This window comes from Dunckerocampus dactyliophorus, chromosome 4 (assembly GCF_027744805.1).
Source record: "Dunckerocampus dactyliophorus isolate RoL2022-P2 chromosome 4, RoL_Ddac_1.1, whole genome shotgun sequence".
Taxonomy (NCBI): domain Eukaryota; kingdom Metazoa; phylum Chordata; class Actinopteri; order Syngnathiformes; family Syngnathidae; genus Dunckerocampus; species Dunckerocampus dactyliophorus.
In genome coordinates this window covers 5,912,501-5,925,275 of record NC_072822.1, presented here as the reverse complement: position 1 = coordinate 5,925,275, position 12,775 = coordinate 5,912,501, and the positions used below count along the sequence as shown (strand labels likewise).

General features: G+C 42.8%; 1 protein-coding gene across 1 annotated transcript in view; it reads left to right on the top strand.

Moving 5' to 3' along the window:
* Positions 1-2,730: 2,730 nt before the first annotated feature.
* Positions 2,731-12,775, top strand: part of pde4d (phosphodiesterase 4D, cAMP-specific) — a 188,897-nt gene continuing 178,852 nt past the window's right edge. The window contains exon 1 of the mRNA XM_054773489.1: positions 2,731-2,802. Coding sequence (XP_054629464.1) covers positions 2,758-2,802 — 45 coding nt within the window. The 5' untranslated portion in view covers positions 2,731-2,757. The remainder of the gene's footprint in view (positions 2,803-12,775) is intronic.

Sequence of the window (12,775 nt, the reverse complement as noted above, 5' to 3'; positions counted from 1 at the left end):
TTTGAGAAGCCAAACTCTACCTAAATGCTCCCTGCAACTAAGCGGAACTACGTTCCTCGTCACGGATCTCCGACCAGAACTGGACTCAGGGGACCAATCGGGGGGTGTACGTCACTGTTACTGTTGCCTCTAACAAATAAACGAGGCACAGCCACCTTGGTTTCAGGTCGGTCCATGACCATCATTACATCTGAATGGGATGCTAACGAAGGTGATACCACCCAGACGATCGTCATTGGCAGGCAGAGGCCCCTCTCCGTTGTATTCTAACGACACCACAAAAGAAGGTTCTCAGGTTCTCACATTAGAGCTGTCCTATCTAGTCATTGAGCCTGAACTGATGAAGCTTCTAAGACAAGCTGAACCGTCTAGCTGCGATCGATTCGATGCCCTGAGAAGACGATGACCTGGGAGAACGAGAATATTCACAGGCACGTTAGAATACAGTTAATTGGGCAAATGTTATGTTTATTTTGCTATCATTGTTTGTTTTTTGTCATCTTGACGGGTGAGCCTCACTTGTCACTGTCCTTTAATTCTCACACCTTCATTTTTTATTTTATAAATTCAATCTCACAACTTTATGACAAAAAAAATACAATTTATCCTCACAATGTTCCAAACCTTTTCTTGTTGTTATGACTACATTCTCATAACGTTAAGAACTTCCAACCCCAAAATAAAAATTGTATCCCTGTAATATTCTTGATATTTTAGAGCATTTTCTGGAATAAATATGACTTTTCTTGTGGATGTAAAAACAATATGCTCCATACAATAATGTTCACTAGAAAACATAAAAGCCTGCATGATAACCAGTAGTTCTGCTTTCCTTCGATCTTCTCTCTCAGGCCGTGGCAATTACCTGGCTGGGCTGTCACTCCGCATCCATTTAATGGAGATGGGTCTGACTTCAAGTTCTGCAGAGGAGAAGGTCTAGCTCATTGCTTATTGGAAGCACATCACAGAGTTGCTGACAGGGTCAGAGTGGGGTTCCCGTATTGTAAATGGCAAGCGACATGCAGGTTGCTATAAATTACCTTTTGTCGGGGGAGTGTATTATTCAGGAATGTATGCACATGCATGTATGCACACCATACTTGACGGGGACGCGGCAGGGGAAGTTGCTAAAAAAAAAAAAAAGTGGAGGAAAATCAGGATCCTGCTGCCTTTTTTGACGTTTCTCCAACAACAAGAAGGGAGATGTGATGGGAATGTGAGTGGGTAGACTTCAATCAAGTCACGCTACAATTACAGTTTCCTTTCTTTTCTTTCTTTTGCATGCGCCAATCACAACACTTTCCACTTCATCGCCGGTGTGGGACAGACAAAGACAAAAAGGCAAAGAAGCAGGTGTAGGGGAGAGAGGTATTTAGGCCGGGTAAACACAACAAGGTTGTGTAACTCTGGCTGTTAATTCACTGACCTTTACCTTTTACAGCACTAATGCATTCTAATAGGCCAGTGGATCCCGACATCCCCTGCAACACACACACACACGCACACATGCATTATACACACACACAGGGTTGTCAAGGAGATCACAGCATTCATGTCTTCAAACGCCATGCTGCTATTCTACTGGAAAAAACTGACTGACAGATAAACAGCCTGTAAAAAAAAATCGCTAATATATTCTTGCATTAAAACGATAATATACCATAAATACTCTTCTCTACAGCCGGGGACCACATGCAGCATCACAACTCCATTTTTCAACCTTAACAATGACTTGGAAGCTCTCTGATGACCACATTTATTGTTACAAATATATTGCACAACACAGCAGCAACAGAACCAATGTTGTAACAGTGGCAAGGCGCTGATGAGTTCATTGGAAACAACAGTACAGCAGTGACACCAACAGCTGAGTAGCGCAACTTACATTTTACAGCGCACACAGAGGTAGATAAAGCTGCTGAATGCTGACCACAGCAACTTCCATCTTGTAGACCAGTGGTCCCCAACCTTTTTTGACCCACGGACCGGCTTGTGGTCCCACAAATATCCCGCGGACCGGAGGGTGGGGGTGGGGTGTTTCGCACATTATAGCGATCTAATTTATCTTATTTATGATGTATTGTGTAAAACTAAGACATGAATAACGTCAAATTAAAACCACAAAATGAATGGTGACCCACCATCCACCAGTTCAAGCCTGGAGTTTTTCCAGAGAGATTATTACATGGCTGTTTGACGTGTGTGGTAAAAGGCAGTGTGCTAGCATGAATTAACTTCAGACAAATGTACACATTAGCACTCAATAAGTCATCAAAACTTACCTTTATGCATTCCCACATAGTATCAGCATTTGACACCAAATATGAGCTGAAAGAAAAATGGTAAAAATACAGTAGTAGTCTATCTGTGCGGCATGAGACAAAGTTAGCACAAGCACAATGGACATGCGTCAAGTGGGACGGACGTAACAGAGAGAATCCGGCCACTTTTCAAAATAAAACATAAAAAAAATGAAATAATGTAAATTATTTTTTCTTTCTGTGCGGCCATTCTGTGTACCAAATGATCCACGGCCCGGTACCGGGCCGCAGCCCCGGGGTTGGGAACAACTGTTGTAGAGTGAATAAAACTTTTTGGACCACGACTCAGCATTTACTTGAATGGAGGCGTTAATGGAGCATTTGCTGTATTATCATAATAATAATAATAATAACAATGATGCTAAACATATTGCTTTTTTTGTCAGCTCCCTTCTTGTGAGTGAACCCTGCCTTGTTCTTGGAGGTTGCACACACCATGCAAAAAAATGACCTGTCCGGTGATGACGCCCAGCAGGACATCGTAAGTAAACCAGCATATTTATGTTTTTTCACCTCATTTTCATCATTGTTTTCCCTTAACTCAACTTTCCACACAGACACCCGCATATCGAAAGGAAGGTTTATTCATACAGCTCACTCTTTTCATTGTGCAAGTGTACCTAAACTCTGTGTGTGTGTGTGTGTGTGTGTGTGTGTGTGTGTGTGTGTGTGTGTGTGTGGGCACTCACATGATGATGTCAGAGGTGTGTGCGAGCTATCCATCATTCACCACCGGGCCGTCCAGATTTAATAGACGCTTCTTGGAAGTCCTTACAAACAGCTGGAGAGGTCAGAGCTGCCATGTTGTAACTGGAGCTGCTGCTGATTATCACATTGACCCGCTGCTGCAGACGATTCCAGGCTTTTCCTCTCAGGCATGAATAAGATATTTGATTATTCTCTATAGCTGTTGACCTCCAGATAGAATTCAAACCACAGGGAGGTGCGGGGGGGAGGTGAGCGAGTCTCCCGAATGGGCTGACATCAGTTACGGAAATGCATTGGGTACGCAGATGGTGCAGCTCGCTGTGGAAAAGGCTGCAATGGTAATGTCATCAGAAATATGAATGACAGTTTTAAACATTTTCCATCGCTGCTGTGTGTTTGCCACATGATTTGGAAGCATGACTCACGCTGAGGGATGAGACAGAAATGTCAAAACGACCATTACCATTACATTCTGCTAAGGATGATCTACTGCAGTATCTTGTACAGCTGAGAAGCACTGCGCGTTGTGTTGAACTTGCTGTTCTGATTGATGCTGATGCACCATGCACTTCTGTGCTGACAATACAGCTAGACAACGCTTATGAAGAATGTCACATGTGGCATGGGCGTTTACGGCAGCTGCCCTTTATCAGACAGTATCTCCTTTAATAGTGGCCTCCATCTGAATGGATGCCCCCCCTCAATTAATCACGGGGTGTGTTGTGTATATAAGCCGCTCACCTCAAACAAACAGCCCTCTTTTTCCCATTGCACCGCTCGGCGGTTGTAATGGCTGGAACCAGGCCTGGAGGAGGGGCACGATGGCGAGTGTCTGGTGGCCGGGCCTATGCCCATGGGGTCCGGCTGGGCATGAGGCGACATGGGTCCGCTCTCCAATGAGCTCACCACTCATGGGAGGGGCCAAAGGGGACGGGTGCAGAGTGAGCTGGGTGGCAGCCGAAGGCAGGGACCTTGGCGGTCCGATCGTTGGCTACAGAAGCTACCTCTTGACACATGGAATGTCACCTCTCTGGTAGGGAAACAACCTGAGCTGGTGCACGAGGTGGAGAAGTTACGGCTAGATATAGTCGGACTCACCTCAACGCACAGCAAGGGCTCTGGAACCAGTCCTCTCGAGAGGGGATGGACTTTGTTCCACTCTGGCGTTGTGAGCAGTGAGAGGCGATATTATATTATCTTACGATATTATCACGTCCGAGCAGTAGGAGGCCTTGGGGACGACCCAGGGCACGTTGGAAAGACTATGTCTCCTAACTGGCCTGGGAACGCTTCCTGATTCGCCGGGAGGAGCAGGACGAAGTAGCTGGGGAGAGGGAAGTCTGGGCTTCCCTGCTTGGGCTGCTGCCCCCGACCTCGGATAAGCGGAAGAAGATGGACGGATGGATACATAGTATCCTATACTGTAAAAATAAGTAGCACCTTAGAATTTAAGAAATGTCTCTGGCCTCTATTTGAGGAAAAACAAACAGCTAAGTTTCTCCATACTTGTCATCAAAGCTCAGCCAAATTAAATTTTAGTCGGCTTTGCCTCAGAGACGAGCAAGTATAGCTGCAAACAGCTTCTTCTTCCATCAAAATGATTTAACGGATTAGAATGCCTCCTAAGTGCCTCCTCTTGGAGATTTTCTAAGCACGTTCAATTGACAAGAGCCCCGTAGGTGGTCCCCAAACACACTGGAGGGTCGATACAGCGGCTCCTCTGGCCCGCCAGTGACCTGACATCTGATGCTTTTTGAAGAGGAGCACTTTCGATGTTTGAAAAGTTCATCAAGTTACAATTGTAACTTTTGGTGGAGCAGAAAAAACAGACGGGACATCAAGTGAGTTCCGGAAGCAAACGTGGAGCAGTCGTGATCCCAGTGGAGGGAGCACAGGGACTGCAGTGATGAATGCGCTCCCACTTGCAACGCTCTTGGGGGCCGTCCAATCAGGCACGGCTATTGATGAATAGTCATGAGTCACCTTATCAGCGTTGCCATAGTAACACAGATGCACGTAGAATGGGCCAAATGCTCCTCCGTCTCCTCACATCTTGATCGCCACTTAGAGCTCGGCGGCGTCTGCAAGAGTGGGCTTGATGCCAGGTGATCGTATAGATGATAGACAGGGATTTTATGCGTGGGAACGTCAGGTTTTTTGGCAAGGAAAGTGAGGATTTTAACTTCTTGGTCCCTTAAAGAAGTCAGCAAAAAAATCTGTACATGCAGGTGAAGGCCCGGAGGCTGAAGGGATGACAAGATATTAAATGAAAAGAGCTGTAAAATTAGATTTGAACAGCATCAGAGCGGGAGAACATCATAAGAGAAATGGAAACGCGACAGCTGCAGGAGATAAACAATCGGGATATGGAACAATGGAATAAAGGGGGGATGATTAATTGTAGCTCGGCTGCACATACTGTATAGCCTCTTTGTACTGACAACAACAAGATGAAGAGTGGTTGTGACTAAGGTTGGCCGTAATTAATCCATTTTTGACGATTGTGTGGGGTTAGCAAAATGGTCATGTTGTGTACACGCTGATACATCATGGATTTGTTGACACATCTGCTGCCTAAACAGGTTGCAGCAGTACAATACTGTATATCGGTAGCATTGGTTCATAAGTTGCTGCCAGTGTAAGAAACACTGGTATCAACAAACTAATAAGCAGGCATTTCTTTTTATTTAAAGGCCCCATTTGTTAGTATTTTTCAACAAAAGGCCTCAGAGGTCCCACAATAGTGTACTGACCAAAACCCAGTCAGGTCGCATATATCTGACCTATACGTCATCGAAAGGCGTGGTTTACAGTGCGAGACTTGGATAAAAGGTACTCACCAATGTAGGCAAAAGTTCTTCTTGTCAGTCCAAAATTATTTTTTAAAAGTGTCAGTGAAGCGGCTCCTCCCACCCACACGCTCCTCGGAACAGACGTCACAGCAGGTTCTACACAAACTGCCAAAGCCAAACTTCTTGCCCTCTTTCTTCTTCATCCCCTACGTGGAATCATTTGGCTAAGAAAATATTCACTCCCGTTGCACAAAATCATTGAAATTGCCACAAACACATAAAGGAGAGCCACACACCGCAGCAAGTTTTACTTCCGTAAACACACAGAAATGCGTGTGCCATCATGCTTTTGCGCATGCACGCCACTTCCCGCCACTTCACTTTAACAAGTTGCATTTTTTTGGTGATGTGAACAACCACATCAAAAAATGAACTTTGCCTTAGTAAGCCCTGCTGGAAACATGCTGTTTTGTGTGTTTTTAGGTTTAATGCTAATGTGCTGTGTTTGTCAACACCTTTCTCCGACACAGCAGAGATCTTTACAGGGATCTTCTATGTATATTTTTAAATTCTTAGTTGTAAGTGAAATAAAAATTCCATGGTCGTAATTGTTACATTGTTGAGGTATCGTGATGATAAAATGAATCTTGGATAATGTTCGGTCTTTTCTTGACAGATGATTTAATCCTGGATATTGGGGGAATAACACAAAAACCTGACAGGAGCATCATGCTTTTATCGAGTGGGCACTGGTATTAACTGTAATTGCATCCCATAAAATCATATGCAGTGCAAGTCATTATTGATCTGCTGTTTTCAAAATAAGCACACAATTTCTGCCACACAGATAATATTGATGAAGTTCAGGAACTTTGGAATTCCAATAAGAAGCTTTACCTTTCGTGTCTGTTGCTGTCACGCTCATTAATTAGCGTTAAACCCCTTCTGCTTTGCTTCTAACACACACCAGCTGCAAAGCAAGACGCTAGGCCGGCCATCACTAAATGGTGGACCTTGGTCCTGGTACGGACCCAGTGATGGCCCTTTACCGACCCGTGACCATTTAAAGTGAATGGAAAATATAATAGTAACATATAATCATGCTCGCGGGCCGATTGCGGACGAAATAACTTTAGTTATTACGGTTACGTGACGGCAAGCGCGGCAACATCACTCAAGATGAGCACATGAAACAGTTTGTTTACTTGACGAGAAGTGAATGAGAGAACCGTGGCTTGCTTAAGAGTTAGAAAAGTGAATGGATGGACCACCATATGTTCATTCTTCGGAAATATCCTATAAGTATGGGGCCAAATTACTCCCTGTGAATTAAATGTCGTTAAGTTAATCGTGTATCTAATAATAGGGATGTCCCGATCCACATTTTTAGGCGTCCGATCCAATCTGATTTTTTAAATAGTCTCGCCGATCCGATCTGGTACCGATTCTTTTTTTTTTTCTTCCTTTTTTTAAATAAGCTTTTGTTACAAACATGAATTTGTGGAACTGATTATGGTGATTATGGTTATGAAAATAACTCTTCAAAGCATTCAAAATAATGCAACCAAAGTATTGCTGGATTTACACAACATGACCAACAATATTGTTTGGCTTTTTGGCTTTTGCAACAAACGTCAGGTGCCAGGTGCCTAATCCAATAAAAGATCCAATAAAAGTCCACCCAATAAAAGATAAAATTGGAAAAAAATGGGCATGCGAAATGCTTGTCGTGTAGGACTAATTATTTGACATGGTTATAGATCAATTTGTGGTGTGATTTAGAATATACTTTTTTTTTTTTTTTAACAAACTCTCAATAGTAATTTATTGATGGTCCCTGGTATAAACAAACAGCGGTTAGAGCAGCACTTCCCGTGCAATCTCCCCGCACCATGACACAGCAGTCCGGGCACAGTGAGGGGGAAGTACAGCTGTAGCTACGGAGCCGAATATCCAAAGTCCAACGTGAAACTAACTCAACCACGGTACACCGCGGACATGTCTGCATGGTGGTGTTGTGTTTTCTTCTTCTTGCGGGTGGCAGGAGACGAGTGGCAACCGGCTTTGAGGCACATTACCTACCGCACATACCATGTTGGAGTGTGGCCCAGAGTCCCGAACATTATACGGCCACGGGATCGCCATCCCATATCCCATCTTCTAAATCTTCTAAAACAGCGGCTCGGCAGCCGATCGGCATCCCTATCTAAAAAACATGTGGTGTCCAATCATCACGATTGTTATCACTGACATATATTTCTGTGAGTGCAAGGTTTTGTTTGTCACTATTTTTCATCAGCTTAACATTGTACAGTTATTTATTAAGCAAGTTTCGAGAGCACCTCAACTATACATCTTTACACTCTTGTCGGGTTTTTAGTTAGCAGGTTTGAGAACGTGTCATACACACTGGAACTCTGCGCTTGTCCAACGTAATAGATGCCATTTATCACAAACAACAACGTAACATGGGAGTGGTATAGGAGTGGTACAGGAGGACACAAATGTTACCAACACTAGCGTAGCTATCTGAGCTACAGTGCTAACATTACACTCACATTTTAACATCAACATCATGCTAGGTTAGCCTATATGCTGTAGAAGATGAATCAAAATGACCAGCCTCACAACTCCCACGTTTGTAGCTGACTGACAGATTGTTGGCAGAGCTCCAGACTTTATTTTAAGATGCGTAGCAAAGCCTGGGACACACAACTTGGTGACGTTATTTCTGTGTTGCTTCAGGGCCGAAGCCATTTTTTTTACGAAAACAGTAGCTTTCTCCAGGGCATAGTCTTTATTAGGGATGTTCATTTGACTACATTTCCTTGATCGACAGTATGAATTGATCTGCCTGCATGGACGAAGCTCATAGCTGATGTCAGCCTTGCTTTAGACAGCAAACCAGCTGAGACTGAATCAACAGCGCCTCTGCTGGTTGCAGCCAAGTAGTGCACACCATTGTCCTGTCAAACAAGCTTTCACCAGATGTGACTCCATCATAAAGAGCAGAGGTAATTGTTGTGATAGAAGTGCGATTAGTGTTGTGCTTATCACCGACTGACCAGGCCAGCTGATTGTTTTTGAGCCACTGCTTATCTACCTGCTTATTTATTCATGAGAGCAATCCATTGCATAGTTGAAACAATTAAATAGATTAGCAGCCAGCTCTGTGCGGTGCCAAAGCTCAGGGTCAAATTTGTTTTCGCTATCTGCTCCCAAAATACTGGCCACTGTGTGTGTAATTTCACCAATCCCAGCCTTGTGTTCAAGTAGAGAGGTAAGCAATCCCAGCTATTTATTTATTATTTAACGGCCATCTGAGGAAAACATCAACGCAGCCGCCCGCCGCCATTCTCATTTCACAGCCTGTTGAGCGCATTTAAAGTGTGATTAATCTCGCAGGTGTTTGGCAGTGTGCTCAGCGAGAACGTTGGCGTGATGTATGAAGAGTGATGTGTGAACTCTGTCTTGGGAAGGTCGTTATGGAGATTTCACGCAGGGATGAATCTGCCAATGCTGCGCCCGGTGTCAAAGTTTACCTGCTTTCAATTCATGGCTGACACAGTGGATTTCCTTCCCATTACAAAAGCAAAGGTCTTTAAATGTGCCTTTACAGTGTGGACATTTCCGCCTTCTCCTTTTATTGCTCTTCTGGAACTTGGACTCTTTGCAGAAAAAGAGCTTTTACCAGCTTTTACTGACCTAACAATTTTATCTAGGATTCCTTATCTCTTGCATATGTTTACCTGCCTGGAGGTACTTTCGGGGTGTTGCTGCTCCGTTACATACACAAAAACAATTGAATTAAATCCAATGCATGAGCTGCATGGGAAATTCGGCCTTTACAATGATAATAATGCTCAGTTTTGACGCTGTATTCATTTAATGTTTATTTATGGAGTTTGCGGTGGTGTACTGCATCATAATGACAGGTTTTTTTTTTAAATATGTTGCCCCTCTTGTGTAGCTAAATAAGGTAAACAAAATTTATTTTGTAATACCTACAAAATAAATACAATAAAATAAAAAATAATGCAGTAAAATAAAAGACAATCAACACTGATAATAATAATAATAATAATAATAATAATAATAATAATAACTTAAAACAAAAAAAACACAATGGAAGTAGTCTCTTTGTTTCTTTCCATTACTTTAGAAAATATATATAATAATATAATAAATATATATAATACTTAATAATAATAATAATAATAATAATAATAATAATAATAATAATAATAATAATAATAATAATAATACATAACACAGAATTTAAAAAATACTACTACTATTGAAAAATTGGGAAAAATGGAAACACAGTAGACGTCCTCCAATCATGCCATGGTGGTTTAATAGCGTTAAGTAGGGGTGTCACTTGACACCCGACCCTCGAGCTGAGATGATGCATGAGATTGGGTACATGAGAACCAGACGAGACGAGATTTTAATGTGAATTCGAACAAATTCGGCATATTGGCTCGTTCATGTCGATGGGCTCACTTTGCTCATTCATAGTCCTATACAGCGGCGTGGCATCTTTTTTCCTTCTAATTTCTAGTACGTTACCTTGTATTGCTCCTCACGAGGCTCCCTTGCTGCATTATGTGTGTGTGTGTGTATGCTCGCAGCCCTGCCTCCCCCCACTGAGACAAAGCGACTGTGTGACAGACAAGAGGTTGTTGTTGTTCTATGAAGTGAAGCCAAACCACTGCACAGAGTGAACGCTCCTCTTGCTTGTTTGGAGGCGAGAGACGAGGGAAACACGCATGCGTGCCCATGGCAATATATGGAGGCTGGCAAAATGATCAACTTTATTTTCATTTATGGTGTGATTCATTTATTTATTACCGTGAGACATTTTTTGTCACGTTTTGATCTCGCGAGATCTTGTGACACCCCTAATGTTAAGCATACGGTTTTATCATGTATAGTACCAGTCACAAGAGTAGAGACGTTTTGTCATTCAGCAGCATGAGAAAGTGTTTGTAAACCTTTGACTGGTGGTGTATGTTTGTTCTTTTCTACTCCCTGCTTCCCCATTACTCATGACAAATGATATTCATAGCATGCTCTGATAGTCTCCCACATACAAATGAAAATAAATGAAGTTACCCATTGAGCTGCAGTTAAGTAATAAAATTGAATGCGCCAGGAAAAAATGCAGTTATTGCTGATGGACAGCGTAGACTTTTAGGAAACAATTTCAACAGTGTCACCAATCGTGCTGAGAAAATGAGCGGCAAAAATATGAGCTGTGTGTACGGTGGAAGATGCACCGAGTTGCATTTTATTACCTGCAGGATGCTGTGTCTTAACAGCCAGGTGAAGCAGCAGATTGAGCACTTTCAAAACACACACACACACACACACACACACACACACACACACACACACCCTGGCTGTAAATTCCAGGGTGCAGCAGATAAACCTCCCCATTTACCCAAGCAGCAGCATGTGCCAAGCACACACATGCAACGTTCATATCGTGTTTAACCAAAGTAAATGAGAAGCCGGCAGGAGAAAAACGAAGCAATCAATAATATGTAGACAAAACCTTCCGGCTAGAGTGTTTCAAGAGCAGTGACAGATAAATGGGAACACTGAATCCCTCTTTTTCTAAACTGGCGATTGAGCTCATCTCCTCCAATTGTTATCTTTCATATTCATCTCGTCTGCCGCCACTCCCCGTCTTTTTTTTCTCCTCCGTGATAACTTATTTCCCGATCACTTTTCCTCGCCTGGCTCACGGGCTGTGCTCAGGATTCATTTAAGATTCACTCTATGATAGAGTCAATTGCTAAAGTCAGAGCACGGAGATGGATGATGGCACCGCTGATGAAAAGTTGCGAAATACTGTGCGGGGTTACCTTGTGGCTCCAAGTGATGGTGACAAATTGTTATATATATTTCCACTCCCTTTAGGGGACTGTGCAGCGAGCTCACAGCAAGAAACGGAAGGAGGAAATCAGGGAAAGGCTTCCAAAGTCAGGCAGCGCTTGCAGCAGATGGGATAAGGAGCAAAAAGATAAATACGCATCAAGGGAGCCATTCCGGACAACAACACATGCTGACGTCTTACCATTAGGTTCTCATGTATTTATCAGTCCAATCATTCAATCAGTGTCACAATGATATTTCTACTATAAACTTGCCATAAAAGCCTGATATTTGATGCAATCTCAACCACTCATAAATGCGCTAATGAAAAATTCAGCTTGTGCAAAAAGGCATGGCCTCCTGTTTGCTAATAGAAAGTAATTTATATGAATTAATTCATAAATTATGCATGAAAGAAGACGCAGCTGAAAAACCATTAACAGCCTCCGTGATACGGTGTGATCGGAATTGGAGAAAAATGCTGTCAGATGTTTGCTTTTCATCAGCTGGAACATTGAGAAGCTATTTAGAGGACTGAATGGGGTGTAGAGATGAATATAGAGTGGACTGTTTGTTCATCTATTTATCTATCTAGCTATCTGTTTCGCCATCTCTTGTTCTAGCTATCACAACCCGTTCAGAGGTAAGGTTTTGAATCTTGCTGAATTGAGGTCTCATGAGGTACGCTGAGTAATTTTTGTGCACACCAAAACTCAAAGTCCAAATTGTACAAGCTGACGGGTGTACTGTACTGCATTGTTATTAAACTGTGCTGCTTCCATTTGGATTCAACAACATCTTCATGTTCAAACTAAGTCTATATTATTTGTAAACGTGCACAGAATCTGCAGGAAACAGCACATTACTCTTGTTTCTATTCCACTTCCCTGGGGTTCTCCAAAGTCGGAACAGGACCTCGTTGGCATTGATTTGTTTTGCACTCTCCCTGCCGCCCAAAACCACAAACAAGTACCCAGTGAAACCACATTATGCTCCAAATTGCCGCACACAAATACATACAGCGGTGTGAAAAAGCGTTTGCCCCTTCCTGATTTCTTTCTTTTTTTTTGT